The sequence below is a fragment of the Leopardus geoffroyi genome, chromosome D4, assembly GCF_018350155.1.
Source record: "Leopardus geoffroyi isolate Oge1 chromosome D4, O.geoffroyi_Oge1_pat1.0, whole genome shotgun sequence".
NCBI classification, from domain to species: Eukaryota; Metazoa; Chordata; class Mammalia; order Carnivora; family Felidae; genus Leopardus; species Leopardus geoffroyi.
In genome coordinates this window covers 94,266,161-94,286,764 of record NC_059342.1, presented here as the reverse complement: position 1 = coordinate 94,286,764, position 20,604 = coordinate 94,266,161, and the positions used below count along the sequence as shown (strand labels likewise).

At 47.2% G+C, this 20,604-nt stretch overlaps 1 protein-coding gene across 20 annotated transcripts in view; it reads right to left on the bottom strand.

Moving 5' to 3' along the window:
* The window catches only part of CACNA1B (calcium voltage-gated channel subunit alpha1 B), a 193,118-nt gene that overhangs the window by 147,609 nt on the left and 24,905 nt on the right, over positions 1 to 20,604 (bottom strand). For 19 of the 20 annotated variants that reach the window (XM_045470209.1, XM_045470208.1, XM_045470226.1 and 16 more), the window contains exons 4-6: positions 7,838 to 7,929; positions 6,443 to 6,595; positions 5,038 to 5,228 (exon numbers count right to left, since the gene is read on the bottom strand). In XM_045470209.1, the coding sequence (XP_045326165.1) occupies positions 5,038 to 5,228; positions 6,443 to 6,595; positions 7,838 to 7,929 (436 nt within the window). Of the gene's footprint in view, positions 1 to 2,021; positions 2,224 to 5,037; positions 5,229 to 6,442; positions 6,596 to 7,837; positions 7,930 to 20,604 lie in introns of those variants that run through there. The other variant, XM_045470227.1, reaches the window with a different exon arrangement.

The following is a 20,604-nucleotide window of genomic DNA, read 5'->3' as shown; positions in this document are numbered from 1 at the left end:
AAAACCTTAAGAAAAAAACCATAGAATAAAATCTTCAGGATTTAAGGCTAGGCAAAGAGTTCTTAAATTTGACCCTAAAAGCCCAATCTACAAACGGAAAAACTGATAAACTGGACTTTTTCACAATTAAAAATGCGTGTTCTGTGAAAAACCAGGTGAAGAGTACGAAAAGTCAAGTTAATGACTAGAAAAAAAGTATTTGTAAGCCACATATCTGACAACCAACTAGTTCCTAGAATATATGAAAACTTCACAGTAAAGTAACAATCCAGACAAACTGTGGACAAAAGATATGAAGAGGTATGTCCCTGAAGAAGATAAATGAATGGCAAAAAAGTAGGAAATGATACTTAACACGATTAGCCATTAGGAAGTGCGGATTAAAACCATAATGACATATCAGTACACACTTAACCAGAAGGGCTAAAGTCAAAAACGATGACAACATCAAATACTGGTGAGGAGGCTACATTATCCATCCACTCCTGATGGGAATGGAACAGAATACAGCCTTCTGGGAAATTTTTAGTTTCTTAAAAAACTAAACTTGCAACTACTATACAAGCCAGAAATTGCACTCCGAGGCATTTATCCCTGAGAAATGAAAACTTATGTTTACACAAAAACCTGTACACAAATGTGTAGAGCAATTATGTTCACAACAGCCCCAAACTGAAAACAATCCATATGTCCTATAGCAGGTGAATGTTAAATAAACCTAGCCCACCCATATCACAGAAGACTGCCCAGCCATAAAAAGGAACCAATTGCTGACACACATTAATCTAGATGAATCCCCAAAGAATCATGTGAGTGAAAATAGCCAATACCAAAAAGTGACATATACTATGGTTTCATTTGCATAACCTCCTTGACATTACAGATGTGACAGAGAGACTAGCGGTTGACAGGGATTGAGGGGAGTGAGGGTAAGAAAGAAGTTGGTGTGGCTACAAGGCAGCCTGGGTGTCCTTCCGGCATGGAATGCTGTATATCTCGACGACATCAGTGTCAGTATTCAGGTTGTGAGGCACACTACTTCTGCAGGGTGTAACCATTACAGGAGACACGGGATCTCTCTGTATTATTTCTTACAACCGCACATAAGCCCTCAATTATCTCAAATAGAGTTTACCTTAGAAAAAAACCACCAGCCAACCCCCATCTCTCCCTGCAGCTCCCTCCCACCGTCTTACTACACCTCACAGGGAGCCCCGGGAAAGAGCCGACTCCACCTGCCGTCCTCACTCTCATCCTGCCTTCACCTTTAACCTGCACCTTCCGAGCTTCTACCCCCACCACCGAAACCGCCCTTGTCAAGTTACCAGCATCTTTCTTGACCTCTGACCTGGTTGATCATTTTCCAGAAACTTTTTTCTTAGCTCTGCTTCCAAGACGCAGCATGCTCACGGTGCTGTTTCTACCCTGCCTCAAAGGCTCCACCTTGGTCTCTCGCTGGCTCCTTCTTTCCTACTTGTCTTCGGAATGTTGGAATTCCCCCAACAGCCAAGCTCAGAGAGGGCTCAGTCTTGGGCCTTCTTTGCTTCTCCTTCTACATTCCTTGCTGAGCCAATCACATCCTCTCCCATGATGTTAAACTCCATCCATGATCTCAGACAGACACCCTCAGCCCTGCTGTCTCCTCTGAGCTCCCTGTCATATACCCAACTGTATACTCAGCGTCTCCCTTGCATGAAACCAGTTCTTTGGAACACTATGGAGGCAAATCAGAGTCCCTGGGCTCCACTGCTACTCCACTGAAACAAACCAAGCAAATATCTCACTCCCAAGTCTCCCTTCTCAAGAAAGGGCACCACCTTCCCCAGCGGCTGATGTCACATCTTTGGTTCTTCTCTCTCACACTGCACACCCAACAGACGAGCAAGCCCTCCCTGTGCTCACTGTAAAACACGGCCTTTGCACCTATACATGTGAACAACCCTTCCTCAGAGCTTCGTGTAACCAGTACCACGAGCATACGCAAAACCACATGTATATAATCACAAGCCAACTTCACTTACCTCCTACTGTCCCTTTGAACATATTCATGCCCCTGGATAAAAACCTGGATAAGTCCTATAACTTTTCTGATAACTCCTGGGTAGCAGAAAGTTCTACGATCACTTTAAGTAGAAAACACAGTCTCAATTCAGTAATTAAGTGTCCAATCCCAGCTGGCGATAAAACTACTTAACATGCTTTACACTGAGAATATCTACTCTTTTAGCTGGCCTGCCACAGCTGGCTGCTTTCACTGGCAAAGGGAGGCGTGGTCCCTCTTTGCCCCTCCACGCCTAACACCGTTCCTTCTTCCTCAGCTTGCTGCTGGCTGGGTTATTGACCCCGACACAATCCAAGCGGGGGAGGAAAAAGGGTGGGGGGTGGGAGGGAAGGCAAGTTTTTCCATGCTTGGCCGTGCCCTGAGATAATCTCATCTTTCTGGGCCTGACGGAAATTTACTGCTGACTCCTCTCTCACAGGGCATTTCTGTGGGTTCTTCCAGGAACCCATTTGACTCCACTTACTTTTCAAAATGCAGGCAAGCCATTTCTCCCTCAGTTGGAGAACTCCCCCACCCCCAGCCCCATTTTTCCAGCAGTCTGCTGTGAACATAGGTTCTCTACTGAGACATCACTCGCCCTGGTCAGAATTTAAAAGGGCTCTTGGCTAGCTACTGTCCCCTGGCCAGAGCTGGTCCATGAGAAACATTCACACACCCTCCTCTGTTCCCAACATTGAGTGTATTCTCCACCTCTCTCCCTCCGCCCCACCGTGGCAGGCCAGTGGCTCCTGCCCTTGAAATCCCGGCACTGTCACTTGGGGCTCCACGCTCCAGGAGCACGTCTGGGTTGGAGCACTGGGTTGGAGGCAAGCGGCAGGCTCTTTCTCTGAAGAATCCCCTTCAAAACACCGGGTCTGATTTGCAGCAATTCACCCTCTTACCCCCCAGGGTGGAGAGTGGACCCAGCCAGGTCTAGGCCACCTCACAGGTCACCACTGTCACTGTGTCCTGGTGCCTTGCCAAACCGCCAAGGCACAATCTCATAGCACCTGCATGTCTGGCTTCCAGACCTCACCAGGCCTGGCTTTCACAAGGTGTCTAACTCATCACTCCCTGCCCCTCATCCACCTTTGTTTTCTTTAAAGCACTTGGCATTATAAGGCCTTTATCGAACGCCTTCTGCTCACCACTGTACATGTAGCATCTCGGGGGTGCCCAGAGCCCAGCGGGTCCAATGGAAGTATATGCCAAATGAACCCTCTGTGGCTCTCGTGACCAGTCCTGCCCTAGGGCCTAGTTCCTGCTCAGCCCCTCCCACACAGGGCACAGACCCACCCATCTGAGTCACCAGGGCCCCTGGCCAAGTCCCAGGGGGCACTGAAAGCTGCAGAGACCTGTTCATGCAGCCCTTGCTCAGGTGGGGCTGGCAGGGATGTGGCCAGCTCAGAGCTATTTTTAGGGTCTGTCCTTGGGAAATCGTTCCTTGACTGGCTGTAGGAAAAGGACAGTCAAGCTCCTCATAACTGCCTTTGTGCCTGTTCTTCTTTTCCTCAATTAAACAGAGCCTGTCAGGAGACACGACTCCCAGTCCAAGGAGGGATCTGGTTCAAGGGACTTTGGGCCAGCTTTTCCTGAACTCCCACCTTCCCTCTGCACGCTCAGTGAGCATTTCCCAAGCATCTGCTGGATTCCTAGCCCTGAGATCCACCTGGGTTTCCATGCACCCACCGAGTAGAGGGCCCCAGTCTGCCCCTTTCCTCCTGTCCCTCATGCCACCAGACTATCGCACCGTCATTTCTTCCCCGGGCTCCTAGAGGCCTCCAGGGGCTTAGAGCCCAAACCCCACCTCAGCACCCAAGTGGCAGGTTCAGCACGAGGTTTCTTGTACCTGCAAGTCCTCCACCCACAGCCCACAAGCAGAGCTCGCTCTAGCTATCCAGAAAACAGCAATCCACCAGCCATCCCTTCCCAGCCAAACCTTCCAAGATTTCTAGCTCATGTGTGCCTTCCTTGTCTGCCTCCCAAAGTCCCTGAGGGACTCATTTCATTGTTCTTACGCCCCGGTGGCTCACAGGGCTACAGCATGTAGGAGGTAGCGAGGGAGGTCATCCCATAAGAAAAGAGACAGAATTCTGCTCAAGCTTCTGTGGTCGAGTCCTCCCAGAAGAGCGTCACAGGGAGGAGAGGTGGCAGTGAGATGGGCCACCAGGCAAGGGCATTAGACCAGCTTCTGTCATGGGTACCAACCCAGACTGCCCTGTGTACATCACTGTGACGGGCAGGCATCCTCGTGGGCAAGAGGATGAAGAGGAAACAGCACCAGATAGACACGGCAGAGAAGACAGAAATGTGCAAGACACACGCTCTGAGCCCAGAGCCCCAGCGCCATCAGAGAAGTCTTCCTGAGAGTCTGCTGAGTGCAGCCATAAACGCTGCCCTGCTCCTGTCTTTACCGGGCAGCCGAGGGACAACCAGAGGCCCAGCAGGCTTCCCTCTCCCTCCCTCCATCCAGAAAACCCAGCAGGGATGGCACAACTAGTAGTTCCCAGCAAGCTGCCTACAGTCTCAGGGCCTTGAGCAACTTCAACAGCCCCTCCACGCCTCAGTTTCCTCACTGTACATGGGGTTCTTGAGATGACTCTATGAGTTAACAGGGATAGGACACTTCACGCAGGGCCTAGCTTGGAGCAAGCTTGCAGTGAGCCTTAGGGACTGGCACTGTGACCGTGTGACCAGCAGCAGCAGTAGCATCTTCTCTGGCATTTTCTTTGCTGGCTGTCTACCTGGCCCTCAGCTTTACTTTCATAAGAGAAGCTGTCCTGGAGATGCTAGGACCTAGGTCAAGAGTTCGAGTTGACATTGATGACAGTGGGCCCTTGGTGGAGTCATCTGAAGCAAGGGGCCTGCATTTCACCCTAGGGTAGAGGAAGGAACTTGGGGCTGGGCACAGGCTCTCAGGTCAGGAACGTCACCCCAAGTGGGATCCTAGGAGCTCCAGGGTCCATCCACAGTCCCAGGGCCAAGATGCAACTCACGTTATAAAGGATGTCAGTCCATCCCTCCATGGTGATGCACTGGAACACTGTCAAGATGGCAAACAGGATATTGTCAAAGTTGGTGATGCCAAAGTTGGGTCCCGGCCAGTACTCCCGGCACTCGGTGTCGCCCTCACACAGCCGGGCTGGGGCCTCCTTGCCACAGGGAAAGTCACCCACTGGCTCTGGATCTGTGGAGAGAAGAATGAAGCACAGGCCCTGAACCCAGAAACACCAAGTTCTCCAACCCCTCCTGCGGCCCCTGGGCTTCGAAGGCCTCATCACAGGTGGGCAGGCATCAAGCACCAGTGGAAACCCTCCCTTGCTCCCCCCACCCTCCCTCCCTGCACCAACTCTCTCCCCCTGCCTACAGTCTGGCTCCCCCTGAGCTCAGACCAACCGTCCCAGGAACCACTGGTCAACCTCTCCCTTCCTACTGGAACCTGCCCATTACTGTTTAAACACGCTCAGGACTCGCTCGCCTTAAACTCAAAAACGACAAAGCCCTAACATCCAACTCTTCCTGCCACTACAATGCTGACTGCTCCTTTCTCTCACAGCCAAACCAACACTGAGGCTCTCCTGACACACAGATGTTGCCTGTCACTCTGGAGTCAGCCACCGCAGGCCCTGCTTGCCGGGCAGATGGGCTCAGAGCCCACACAACGTGTGGCCACAGGATGGCTGGGGGCTGCAGGGCCCAGGCCTCACTACACTGGCCCTACAGAGTGCTTTGATAAGACGTTTTTAAAATCATGAATGATTTAAATTTTAGTCAGAGCTTTCTCTGCGTCGACTGACACGTTCATGTGGCTCATCCGCCTCGCTGCAAAACACACCCAGAGCCCAACCCGTTGTGCCGTCTCCACCAGAACAGCCTGGCCGCAGCCGCCATGTCTCTCCAGTCGAGATGTTGCCCTCCTGAGGAAGCCTGTTTCTGCCTTCGCCTCCCTGGAGCAGCCAGAACAACCAGATGGCGTCAGTCCTCACTCAGAGCCCTCCACTGTCTTCCTGATTTCTCTCAGAGGAAGACTCGGAGTCCCTACCGCGGCCATGAAGCCCACGTGATTTCCCCTCTATTCCGGCTGCGCCTCGTAAGTGGAGTTCTCCGGCCTGGCGGCCACATTGCAATCCCTCCTAACGGCAGTCCGATCACTGCTCACCTGTCCCCTCAGGAGGGAGGCCTCCGCTGGCCCATTTCTGTGAAGCAGGCTCCCAAGTTATTCGACCGCAAGTACCACAACCTGTAACCATTGCATTTATGTGTCTACTCATGTTTTTGTGTTTTTCAGGTTGTGGTGTGTGCCCCCCGCCCCCATCTGTCTGGCACCTAGAACAGTGCCTGTCTCCTGGATGAGTGAGTCTGTGGTCCCGTCTGAGCCCAAGGGGTGCTGCCAGGCCTCACCTGTGCTGTTGGGGAAACAGGCCTTGTGGAATTTTCCCATGTAGAACTCGAGGCCAATGATGGCAAACATGAGGATGGCAAAGAAGAGAAGCAACCCAATCTGCAGAAGCGGGACCATGGCCTTCATTATGGACTTGAGCACCACCTGCAGACCTGGGCCAGAGCAGCCAGAGCAGGGCACGTCAGAGCAGGGTGGGTGGTGCAGGGGGCGGGGGGGGGGGGGGGGGGGGAGGGGCAGACTGGCGAGCACCTGGGCTGCTTAGGACTGGGGGTCCTGGGGCAAGGTGCCGATCTGAGAGCCCTCAGAGTAGGGGACGGAGCAGGGAGCGTGGGGAGTCGGGGGAAACCGCACGTGCTTACACAAGAGTGCCCAGGGTGGGGGACCAAGCATAAGTCTCAGAGGGAAGTAGACGGAGAGAAGTCCCAGCGCAGGGGAGGGGCAGGGCGTGTCGTGTCAGAGTTGGGGTCTGGTGGAGGGTGGGTGCTGGCGAGATGTGTGGACCTATGGAGGACTCTGGGTGGAACAAGAACACAGTCCTAAGAGGAGAGGGGAGGGGAGGGGAGGGGAGGGGCGGGGGTGCTGGGAGGGAAGAGCAGATCCTGACAGGCCCCAACACTTTAGAGAAAGCAAAGCAGGGGACCTGCTTGCAGGAGTGTTTGACCACTGACCACAAAGCCAGAGGGACTCAGCACACAGAGGAAGCTCAACCCCACGACCCCCTCCCCGCATGGCCCCAGCTCTTAGATACAAGCCTGAGACTTTACCTGGCAGGGTCTTGGGGTAGAACAGGGGCTCCCCCGGCAGCGGCCTCAGGGGGACATAGCCCTAGGTCCCTGCCCACTTGGGCCCTGAGGAAACCGAAAACCAAACTTCCACTGGACTGAGGAACAGGAGTCAGGGCCGCCCCTGCCTCTCAAGGTAACCCTGGCCATGCTCCTAAGCAGGTGTGGCTCCTTGAGCAGCTGAATCCAAGAGCATGTCTTAACCGGGCCTCAGTTCTCCAAGGCCCTGCCAAGCCTGAGCCAAGTCAGGTGGTCCTTTGACTATTTTGTCAGGCATCCTGCCTCCCACCTTGCTCGGTCTCTTGTCTGTGCTTTAACCCCAGAAAAAGAAGCAAAGAGCTAGAAATGCAGCAGAGCGTGTGAGGAGAAGCAAAGTTTCCATCTGGGGAAGCCAAATCAGGGCAAAACAACAGGGCCGCTCTCTGGGCTTTCACAGAGAATGTCAGGCTTCTTCACACCTGGTTCTCGCAGGTCAGGAGCCCTGAGCTTCAAGTCACCCAAGCCAAAGGGCCCACTGGTTAAGGCTTAACTGTGGCTGTGGCCATGGTGGGGTTGGGGGAGGGTGCTAGTGATCCAGGTAGGCTTGGGGCTGATTGCTTTTGCCAGACTCACTCGGAATCCCAGACACCAGCTTCAGGGGCCTGAGCACACGCACGGCCCGCAGGGTCCTCAGGTCGAAGTCAGTGCCCGCTGTGGCCAGGATCCTGGCAGGAACAGAGAAGGAGGGAAGTAAGGGTTTCCACATTCACGTGAGAGAACACAGGCCCCACCGCCCACGTCCTTTCTCCCAACAACAGCGACCCCCACTGTCTGAGCACGAGGCTGCCACAGGTTGTGGCGCTGCTGTGGCAGGACGAGGCAGGCACTGAGTCCTGACGTCCTCGCGGTAATGTCAGCAATGACTGCTTCCGGCGTGACCATCCCTCCAGCTAAACGGAATCACCCTGAGAGGACACATGGTCTCTGGCACCTGGCCTGGCCTTGCGTTTGCCCTCCAACTAAATCCAAGCCGAAACCCGGTCCCCAAACCAACCCCTACTGCACCCCAAGCAGCCTCACGAGACGGGGTGATGAGCGGAAACGAGTAAAACGGAGGCTGCGGCTCCCGAACAGGCGCCACGCACAGCCTTCCTCACCTTCTCTCGGGAGAATACCGATCGGGGTGGGGTGGGGCAGGCGGAAGAGCGGGTACAGGGACTCAGGGAAGCCATCGTGATCAATCCCATTAGCCGAAAGCTGTATTCTAAGGTGCTCCATCTCAAAACACAGAAGACCAGACAGCCACCTCTCAGCGCAGCCACTTCCCTGCTCCCTTCACACCAAAGCTCATGCAGAGGGTCAGCCCTTGGGGTCCCCACCACCTCACCCTCCTGTCCCCCTGTGGGATGTCACCCACACTATTCCCCTGAAACGCCGTTCAAGCCTTTGTCTTGCTGACTCCAATGGTCAAGTCTCCCTCTCTAAGTGGTTGCTTCTCTGCCCTTGGGTCAACTCCCTCATTTTCCTCCAAGTCCCCGGCAGCCCCTCAGGGTCTTGACCGCCACCCTGGCCTTCTCCACCAGACTCCAGAAGAGGAAGCCCCAGGGCTCAGGCCCGACAGGTCTACCCCGTAACTCTGAGCACCACACACATTAAGTGCACACACATCATTAAGTGCAGACTCATAAACCCAACTGCCTTTCTAACATTGCTACCTGGATGTCAAAATAGCATATCAAGCATCATACAATAAAGAACTGTTTGTTGTTTGTTTGTTTGTTTGTTTGTTTGTTTGTTTTAACGCTACTGTTTAAAAGTGTTGAAACATGTACTTCTTTTAAAAAGTCCAGAGCGGGGGCACCTGCATGGCTCAGTTGGTTAAGCGTCCGACTTCAGTTCAGGTCACGATCTCGCAGTTGGTGAGTTCGAGCCCCATATCGGGATTTCTGCTGTCGGCACAGAGACCGCTTCAGATCCTCTGTCCCCCTCTCTCTCTGCCCCTCCCCCACTTGTGCTCTTAAGTAAATAAATAAATAAATAGTCCAGAGGTGATACATTATGGTGACCAAGGAACTTTGGTTCTTGCCCCCGGCCTTGGTCCCCTCCCCACCACCTGGCTCGGTGAGCACCACTCGCCCACTGTTTGTTTCAGGCAAGATCAGGGCTGCAGCCCTGAGTCCTCACCCCTCTCACTCTTCAGGCAAAGCACCACAATCCTGTTGGCTCTGCTGCTGGAATGCATCCTGGACTCCTCGTGAGGAAGGCCTTGTGTCCCCACCCCCGGTCGAAGTACCATGCACGAGTAATAAAAGTTAAGATGAAGCTAGGGTCAAAATAAGAAGAAACTCGCGGATACCTGGGTGGCTCAGTCGGTTGAGTGTCCGACTTCGACTTAGGTCATGGTCTAACGGTTTGTGGGTTTGAGCTCCATGACGGGCTCTACTGCTGACAGCTCAGAGCCTGCTTCAGGTCCTCTGTCTCCCCCTCTCTCTGCCCCTCCCCTGTTCATGCTGTCTCTCTCTCAAAAATAAACATTTAGGGGTGCCTGGGTGGCTCAGTCAGGTAAGCATCCAACTTCAGCTCAGGGCATGATCTCACAGTTCGTGAGTTCGAGCCCCATGTCAAGCTGTGCTCACAGCTCAGACCCTGGAATCTGCTTTGGATTCTGTGTCTCCCTCTCTCTCTGCCCCTCTCCCACTCATGCTCTGTCTCTCTCACCCTCTCTCTCAAAAATAAATAAACATTAAAAACTTTTTTTAGGGGTGCCTGGGAGGTTCAGTCAGTTAGGCATCTGACTTTGGCTCAGGTCACGCTCTCAAGGTTCATGAGTTCGAGCCCCGAGCCGGGCTCTGTGCCAACAGCTCAGAGCCTGGAGCCTGCTTCAGAGTCTGTGTCTCCCTCTTGCTCTGTCCTTCCTCCGTTCGTGTTCTGTCTCTCTCTCAAAAATAAATAAACATGAAAATAAGTAAGTTAGGGGCGCCTGGGTGGCTCAGTCAGTTAAGCATCTGACTTCAGTTCAGGTCATGATCTTGTGGTCTGTGAGGTCCAGCCCCACATTGGGCTCTGTGCTGACAGCCCAGAGCCTTGAGCTTGCTTTGGACTCTGTGTCTCTCTCTCTCTTTGCCCCTCCCCCGCTTATGCTCTGTCTCTCTCTCAAAAATAAGCAAACATTTAAAAAAATTTTTAATTAAAAAAATAATAATAATTAAAAAAAATTTTAATGTTTAAATAAAATAAATATTTAAAAAACACCACATATTAAAGTATGTGGGGTTCAGTTAAAGTGATGTTTTAGGGGAAATTTGTAAACTTCAATGATTTTTTTAAAGATTGAAAATAAATAAACCAAGCACAGATATACCTCAAGAATCTTGAAAACCAGTAAATATACAGAAAAGACAAAGATGGAACTAATAAAGAGTAGACATGCTTAAAACAGAAAATAGAGCAATAACAGCCGAATCTGAAAGTTTAATAAAACGAACAAGCTTCTGGCAAGAATAATCAAGAAAAAGAGTGTATGCACATCTGTACACACCTGTACACAGACACACATATACAAACACGCACAGCACTCGCGTGCATCTGCACGAGTGCTCACGCAAGTGCACATGTACGTACACATGTATGCACACATGCCTAAGTGTATTTACACACAGGGAATGTAACTGCAGACAGGAGAGATTTTTAGAATTGCAAAATATTATTAACAATTTTATGCCAATGTTAAAATTTTGACAAAATGGATATATCCCCCAAAATGCAAATTATCAAAAGTAACTGAAAAAGTAGAAAACCCGAATGAGCCACGAGCAATTGTATTAGTTTTCTATTGCTGTGTAAAAACTGGCCACGGTTTTTGTAACTTGAAATAGCACTCGTTAGCTCACAACTCTGTAGGTCATTGTGGCTGTGTGCTCCGCTGAGGGTCTCACGAGGCTGAAATCAAGGTGTCAGCCAGCTGTGCCCTCATCTGGAGGCCAACCTAGGGAAAGTCACGCTTCCCAGACCCTTCACAGTGAACGGAGTCCCACTGTCTTGCTTTCAGCTGGGGACTTCTCTGAGCTCCTGGAGACAGCACTCAGGTCCTTGCAACCTGGCCTTCAACAGTCCCTCTCACACTTCTAAACTTTCTGTTTTGGGAGAGGCCCAGTCCCTTTAAAAGGATCACCTTATTAGGTTGGTCCTTTTTGGTTAGCTCACAGTCAACTGATTATAAACTAACCATGGCAGTGATATCTTATCATATCCGTGGTCCTTCCCACACTCAAGGGGAGATGGCCACAGGCAGGGATGGAAACCTTGGGGGCCGCCTCAGAGTCCTACCTACCAAAGCCATTCACAAAAATGAAGCCTGGGTGGCTCAGCTGGTTAAGCATCCGACTTCTGCTTAGTCATGATCTCATGGTTTGTGGGTTCAAGCCCCACATCAGGCTCTGAGCTGACAGCTGGGAGCCCTGGAGCCTGCTTCAGATTCTGTGTGTGTGTGTCTCTCTCTCTCTCTCTCTCTCTCTCTGCTCCTTCCCCACTCACACTCTGTCTTTCCCTCTCTCAAAAATAAATAAACTTAAAAAAATAATAATAATAAATGAATTTGGATTCAGGTTTCCTCTGGCAGAACATCAGACCCAGACAATTTTGCAAGCGAGTTCTATGACCATTCAAAGAACAGATAATTTTATACAAACTGTTTCAGAGAATAAAAATACAAGAAAAGCTTCCCAACTCATATCAAAACTGGAAAAGGACAAGAAAATTTTACACACATCTCAATTATGAACACAAATATTAAATTAAAAATTAAAATAAACCGAATTCCAAAGTACGTATTTTAAGAGTATATAATGGCCAATTGAGTTGTCATAGCAACATAACAATAGTTCAATAGTAGAATTACCATTAATGTAATCCACCACATTAATCTACAAATTCAATGCAATTCCAATAAAAATCCCAACAGATCTCAAATGGAGAAAATCCTCTATTTGTAGAAAATCCACCAAAAATCACCAGAACAAATGAATTCAGCAAAGCTTCAGGATATAAAGTCAAAACAAGAAAATAAGTTGTGTTTCATTGCAATGCAATGAACAAACAAAAAAAGGGAGCTTTTTTAATCCATTTACAATAACATCAAAAAGAATAAAATACTTGACTGGGGGCGGGGGGCGGCACCTGGGTGGCTCAGTCGGTTAAGTATCTGACTCAATCTCGGCTCAAGTCATGTTCTCATGGTTCATGAGTTCAAGCCCCACATCGGACTCTGTGCTGACAGCATGGAGTCTGCTTGGGATTCTCTCTCCCTCTCTCTCTCTGCCCCTCCTCTGCATGCTCTTTCTCTCTCTCTCAAAATAAATAAATAAACTTTACAAAAAAAAGAATAAAATACTTAGGAATAAAATTAACCACGGAGGTGAAAGATTTGTACACTGAAAACTACAAAACATTGCTGAAGAACACTAAACAAACCTAAAACTATCCCATATCCAAGATGTACCCCCCGTATACAAGCCAGAGGACCCAAATGGTTGTAAAGAGATCAGTTTTCTCAAAATAAATCTATAGTTTGTTTTATTTTAATTTAATTTTTTGAATAGTTGGCAAATAAAAAACTGTATATATAAAAAAAACATATCTTATATCCATAAATTGGAAAACTTAATATTTTTAAGATGTACATACTACCCAAAGTAAACTACAGATTCAATGCAATCTCTGTCAAAACTCCAACAATAATTTTTGCAGAAACAGAAAAATTCACCCTAAAATTCATATAGAATCTCAAGGAACCTTGAATAGCCAAAACAATCTTGAAAAAGAACAAAATTGGAAGACTCACATTTTCTGATTTCAGAACTTACTACAAAGCAACAGTAATCAAAACAATGTGGTATTGGATAAGGATAGGTATACAGACCAACAGAATAAAATAATAACCCAGAAACAAATCCTCGCATATACAGTCAACTGATTTTCAATCAGAGTGCTTACACCATTCAAAAGGGACCAGATCATCTTTTCACTAAATTGTGCTGGGAAGACTAAATATCCACAAGGAAAAAAACAATAATAAGTTGGGCCCTTATCTTATATCAGATACAAAAAAGCAACTCAAAATGGGTCTTTTGCTTATCTAAATGTAAGACCTTAAACTATAAAACCCTTAGGAGAAAACATAGAAAACCTTCATGACATTGGATTTGGCAATGATTTCTTGAGTATTACACCAAAATCACGGGCGATAGAAGAAAAAAACACATAAATTAGTCTTCATCAAAATTTAAAACTTCTGTTCATCAAAGGACACAATCAAGAGAGTGAAAAAAATCTACAGAATGGGAGAAAATTGTCACAAATCGTTCATCTAATGAGGGAGATCAAGGGGCGCCTGGGGGGTTCAGTGGGTTAAATTTCCAACTTCGGCTCAGGTCATGATCTCACAGTTCATGAGTTTGAGCCCCACGTCGGGCTCTGTGCTGACAGCTCGGAGCCTGGAGCCTGCTTCAGATTCTGTGTCTCCCTCTCTCTCTGCTCCTCCCCTGCTTACACTATGTCTCTGTCTCTCAAAAATAAATAAACATTAAAAAAAATTTTAAGAGATCAATATCCAGAATATATAAAGAAGTCCTACAACTCAACAACAACAAAAGCCCAATTTAAAAATAGCAAAGGACTTGAATGGCTATTTCTCCAAAAAAGATACACAATTGACCGATAAGCACATGAAAGGATGTCCAACATCACTAATCATTGGGAAATGCAAATCCAAACTACACTGAGATACCACCTCACAACCATTAGGATGCCTACTTTCAAGAAAACAAAAACAAAAACAAACAAACAAACGGAGATTAAGTGTTGGAGAGGATGTGGAGGAACTGGAGCCCATGCGCTGCTGGTGGGAAAGTAAAATGGTGTGCCCCTGAGGAAAACTGTATGGCAGGTCTTCAAAAAGTTGAACACAGAACTACCACCTGATCCAGCAACTCTAATTCTAGGTACACAAAAGAACTGAAAGCAGGGTCTCAAAGAGATATTTGTACACCTGGGTTCATAGCAGTGTTACTTACAATAGGTACAAGGTGGGAGGAATCCAAGTGTCTATCAGTGGATGAAGGGAAAAGCAAATTGCGATATTTACATAGAGTGACGTAATAATCAGCCTTGAAAAAAAAAGGAAATCCTAATACATGATACAACATGGTTGAACCTTGAGGACACAATGCCAAGGAAAATAAGCCAGTCAAAAGAAAATTATACATATATATTACAATATATATGATATATAATATTATATATATATATATTATATATATATATATATATATATAATATATATATATACCCACACACACATACTGTTTGATTCCATTCATGTGAGGTACTTAGAGTTGTTAAAACCATAGAGACAGGAAGTGGAATGGAGGCTGCCAGAGCCTGAGGGGAGGGCTGGGGAGTTAGGGTTTACTGGGGAAGAGTTTCAGAATTGCAAGGTGAACAGAGTCCTGGACACGGACGGTGCCGATGACTGCACAACAAGGAGAGTACATTAAACATCACTTAACAGTGACTAGGATGGCAAAGTTCATGGTGTATGTGTTTTGCCACAATTTTAAAAATTAGAAAATAAAAAGAAGCCTAATGTCAGAAAGCAAACTCTAAAACTTTGAAACAAACAAGAAAATAGTTCTGTGATTGCAAGGTAGGGAAAGGTTTCTAAAGAAGACATAAAAATCCAAAACCATAAGTAACAGGTTAATAAATTAAACTAAACCATGAAAGATACTACAGAGAAAACAAAAAGATATTTGCAATGTACATAACTGATGTGGAATTTGTTCCCAGAAGACATAAAGAATTCCTATAAATTCATATTAAAAATACAAATAACCTATCAGAAAAATCAGCAAATTGCAAAAGAGACAAGCAGCTCAAAACCACTGGCGACAGGGAAGTTCACATCACACTAAAGAAGAGACACCATTTCACCTCCTCAGTTTAGCCAAGTCATAGCCGAGTGATGTCAAGCAACAGTTTTGAGGGCAGAAGAGAAAACTGTAGAACCGTCCTGGAGAACATTTGGCTACTTCTAGAAAACTTTAAACTGAGCATCCCTATGACTCAGAAAACCACTTCTAACTGCATACTGGACACGTCACACAAACGCTTGCAGACATACGTGCAGGCGTGCTCGCAGCAGCAGAGAGGAGAAATTAACTGTGGTACATGTACGCGGTGAAATATTATTGAGTAAAAAATGGATGAGCACGTAAAAATTAGATAAGCCTGCACACTACTAACATGGAAAATGTCTAAAACAATGTCGAAGGGTAAGAAGGCAAGTTGTGAAATAGTTATATGTGTGTGTAAATACATATCACGCTCACACAATTAAAGTCATGCAAGCAACACTGTATGTTATTTATGGATACAGACATATATGGGAGGACCTGGAATACTCACACACGCATGGCATCACAACCACAAATCAGGACAGTGGCTACATCCAGAACGTGAAAGAGGAGGGAAGAAAGAGAACAGAATTCGATTGAGGGAGTGTATGCAGAAGACTTCCATTTTCTTTTTTTTAACATTTATTCATTTTTGAAGACAGAGTGCAAGCAGGAAGGGACAGAGAGATCCAGGCTACAAGCTGTCAGCACAGAGCCCGACACAGGGCTCGAACCCACCAACCGTGAGATCATGACCTGAGCCGAAGTCGGACGCTCAACCGACTGAACCACCCAGGCACCCCAGAAGACTTCCATCACAACTGCAATGTTTCATTTCTCTAAGAGAAATCTCCAGATGTAACTGCCGATTTACAGGGAAACGCAAGGGAGTGGACACGTGTTAGTACACAGGCATTCGGTGAGCGGAGTCTAGCCTAGGAAAGATGCAGGTGTTCGGCTAGTGAACGTCACTTGGAAAGCTCCAGCATCATTCCCAAGAAGAAGGAACAGTAATGCCTTCCTTCACCCGTAGCCTTCTGTCCACCAGGCATCCTGATACCCACAGACAGACCCTGAAATGTCAGTAAAGGACCTCAGAAGTAGTAGCCAGATATGTCAGAGCGGTCATGGTCCCGTGGGACAGGAAAACAACTCTTTGTTTTTTAGCGAAGGATTCAAAGGTGTTTAGGTGCAGGTAAGAATGTGTCTATAATCTAAAGAAACATAAAAAACACAAAATCTAGCCACGATGTCAGAATTATAGCCTAGCTGCACCCACAAGTGCTAAGACCCCAGGACTGAGTTGAGAAGTGCCTGTCGTGGCCACCGGTGTCTCCGGAAAGAATCTGGCCGACAAGGCAACCAAAATGAACGGGAAGGAAGCCTCGGCTTCATTTGCTCTGAGACGGTTTCCTCAGTGGACGATCACATCGAACCCTGGGAGGATCAAACGCAGAATGTGTCAGCACACGCCAACATGCTGAATGCGGTCACATCCAGCATCACAGTCACCGTGTGAGTCCGACTTTATAAATGGAATGAAAAAATTGACTTAGACTTGTGATGTTAAGTTCAAACCTTGATAAATCTGTAAAAGGTGTTGGGACATTTACACAAATGTATGATTCACCATACTTAAACTTACTGGAAACACAATTCTTAAGCACTTAGGAAGATCCAGTTAAATTTATAAATAAAATCATATTCTCTTTTTTTTAATGTTTATTTTTAAGAGAGAGAGAGAGAGAGAGAGAGAGACGGAGCATGAGCAGGGGAGGAGCAGAGAGACAGAGGGAGACACAGAATCCGAAGCAGGCTCCAGACTCTGAGCTGTCAGCACAGAGCTCAATGCGGAGCTCGAACTCACAAACCACGAGATCATGACCTGAGCCAAAGTCAGATGCTTAGCCAGCTGAGCCACCCAGCTGCCCCTATAAATGAAATTTTAAATGTTTGACATTAACTAAGTCTATGAAATGGGATAAAACACTATTTGAGTCATCTTGAAAGTCACTGTTAAAAATAGTTAAATGTATGAATATAAATTTTCATCAGCTGAATGTAAAAATTTTTTTCCTGGTTTTACGGAGATGTAATTGTCATACATCACTGTATGAGCGTCAGGTGCACAGCACGATGTTTTGATTTACATCTGTTGTGAAATCGCCACCACGACAGGTCTAGTCAACACCCATCATCGCACACAGAGAAATGTGAATGAGATGTGATGAGCTCTTAGGACCCAGTCCTCACAGCCTGCTTGTCTGTCACGCGGTGGCACGAGCTCCAGACACCATGGTGCCCGGGGCATCCCTCGTACTTACTATCTTTATAGTATAACTGCAGGTTTGTATCTTTTGACCACCTTACTCCAGCTCCCCCTCCCCGTAACTCCCACTTCTGGTAACCACAAATCCGATGGTGTTTCGCTTTGTTTTGTACTTTTTTGATTCCATGCGTAAGTGAGACCATACAGCGTTTGTCTCTGTCTCACTTCACTTAGCATAACGCCTTCCAGGGCCATCCATGTTGTCACAAAGTCATCTAAAATTTTTAAAGAGAACCACTTTTTTGGATTTGTAACTTTAATAAATTGGATGTTGAGTTTAGGAACTAAAACAGTTTCTGAATAATCTTTTCCATGCTCAAAATCCACTCTCAAGAGTACCAACAAACCCACATTTATCACAAAGGTTTTCCTTTAAAATCAGATGATAAAATAAGAATTACCACCAGAATTCTCAATCTTCTTAAAGAGTTCTAACTAACATAAGAGAACGTGAGTAAGACATAAGGAACTGAATAGATAAGATGATGATTTCCGAAGACAACGATAAAACTCCCAGGAGCCTGGTCAGGAGCAGATTTCTCACAGTGCTGTCCCAGGACCAGCAGCATCAGCCTCGTGGGGGACGTGACGCGGGCCCAGCGACAGGGTGCAAGGAGCCCTGGGGGCGGCTCCGGTGTCACTCAGGTTTTGAGGCCCACAGGCCAACGGCAGCGACTTGAACACTGCCCTGCAGGTGTGCGAGGCCCCTAACTTCAACTTCTACAGGGGACAGAAAACAGCGAGAGGACCTCGAAGGAAAAGTACAGCACAGTGAGACCAAGAGGAAAGAGAGAAAAGCAAGCTGCGGGTGCTGTCCTCCCACCGACACTGAGAAATCTGGGCTGAAAAACAGCCAGGCCCGGCTGCAAGCTGCCATCGGCAAACACAAAAGCACAGCCCCACCCAGAGACGGCCTGAGCCCGCATCCACACCTGAGTATAAATACTCAAAAGTTAAGGGATACCAGACATCACTGCTTGGAGATACAACGACACCGAACACCTCAATCACACTGGCATCAATAAATACAAGCCACTTAGGAACAACTTTAACAGTACGAGTGACCTACCTAGAGAAAACCACAGCATCTTATTTACAAAAAGAGGGCAGCACTGAATAAATGCTAAGATACACTGTACTCCTGGATGGACAGGTTTGTCTCTGTAGAATTTTAGAATTTGATTCTCCAAAAATCAATGTAGAGATTCTCAATAATTGAAACAATATCCCAAAAGGAATTCTTTGAACTACGACAAAGGAATCTCAAAACTCGTCTGGAAAACTAAATGGGCAAAAAGTTAAAGAAAGCTTCAGGAAAGAAGAGGCAAGACTAAAGAACTTCTTTAACGAGATACTTCCTAAAGCCCTACCCTGAGCTCGGCAACTAGGCCACACACCAATGTGGAGAGACAGCACCAAACGGCTTCAGATCGAAACAGAAACAGAGCCCAAAACAAAACAGAGTGTTTTGTTACACAAAAACACTTGAATATGTGATAACAGAAGCATAACCAAATGATAGGAAACGGAAGAATTTTTAAATATGACTGAGACGAAATAAACCATCATCCAACTTCTAGGCATTTGTCCCAAGGAAGTAATCAGAGGTGTGTTAAAGATGCATGTATGTTCTGGGGTCTCATCAGTAAAAGCAAAATTGGAAATAAGCCACATGCTTGACAAGAGGGGGTGACCGAGGCCCATCGCATGACAGAAGAATCGTGCCTTCGGAGCACACTCTGTGTGGGGGTGGCCTGCTCATGTTGGAGGCTGGACGCCGTCAATATCCCCGCGGGATGATACCAACTGTGTAGTTTGAAAACTTGCACATAGAGAGAACTTGGAAAGAAATAGCTCAAAATATTAACAGAAGTCATCTCAGGACAGTGAGATTGTGGGTCATGCTTTCTATTCTTTCCTAGATCAGCATTTTAAAGTGAGAAAATCAATATTTTTTATTTATACAGAAAACAAAAATGCTTACCCTTCACTGAGGTTAAAAAAGACAAAATATGTTAACTCTGAGGTACTTTAATTACAGATGTTATATGAACACCAGTAACAGAAAGGTAGTTAAAGCACACATCCTTGTATTCAGCAAGTATCTCCTGGTGCCACTATTTCCGAAGTCTTAGGAAAATCCTGGAAAGCAAGGGGGCAGAGCAAGCCTGAGAGGGAGGTGGGGGCGGGTGTCGGCTCCCCTCCCCTCCAGGACCAGCCGGTGCCTCCTTCCAGCTCCACACCTGCTCCGTGCTTGGCGGGAAGCGCACACCCACAGCTGCTAGTGAAGAAGCACCGAAATCCCCAAAACCAAGTGGCAAAGAATCCACAGAGAGAACTCATTACACTAAACACAATTTACTGATGTGTGAAACATCCAGACTCACCAGTAATGGAAACTGGAAGGGAACCCGGCAAAGCGATAGGTTTATTTAAAAACTAGGGTATTGGGGCGCCTGGGTGGCGCAGTCGGTTAAGCGTCCGACTTCAGCCAGGTCACGATCTCGCGGTCCGTGAGTTCGAGCCCCGCGTCGGGCTCTGGGCGATGGCTCAGAGCCTGGAGCCTGTTTCCAATTCTGTGTCTCCCTCTCTCTCTGCCCCTCCCCCGTTCATGCTCTCTCTCTGTCCCAAAAATAAAAATAAACATTGAAAAAAAAAAATTAAAAAAAAAAAAATAAAAAATAGGGTATTGGGGCGCCTGGGTGGCGCAGTCGGTTGGGCGTCCGACTTCAGCCAGGTCACGATCTCGCGGTCCGGGAGTTCGAGCCCCGCGTCAGGCTCTGGGCTGATGGCTCAGAGCCTGGAGCCTGTTTCCGATTCTGTGTCTCCCTCTCTCTCTGCCCCTCCCCCCGTTCATGCTCTGTCTCTCTCTGTCCCAAAAAAATAAATAAAAACGTTGAAAAAAAAATTTTTTTTAATAAATAAATAAATAAATAAAAAATAGGGTATTAATTTTCCACCCAATAAATTAATAAGAACTTTAGAAACATAACACCAGTGGTGGCAGAGCCGCTGTGAAACTAATGATTTCAATACAACTGGCGGGAATGTAAACCGATGCTTCTCATTTGGATGGAAAACAACGTGGCAAAATGAAATACCTTAAAATGTTTAAACAC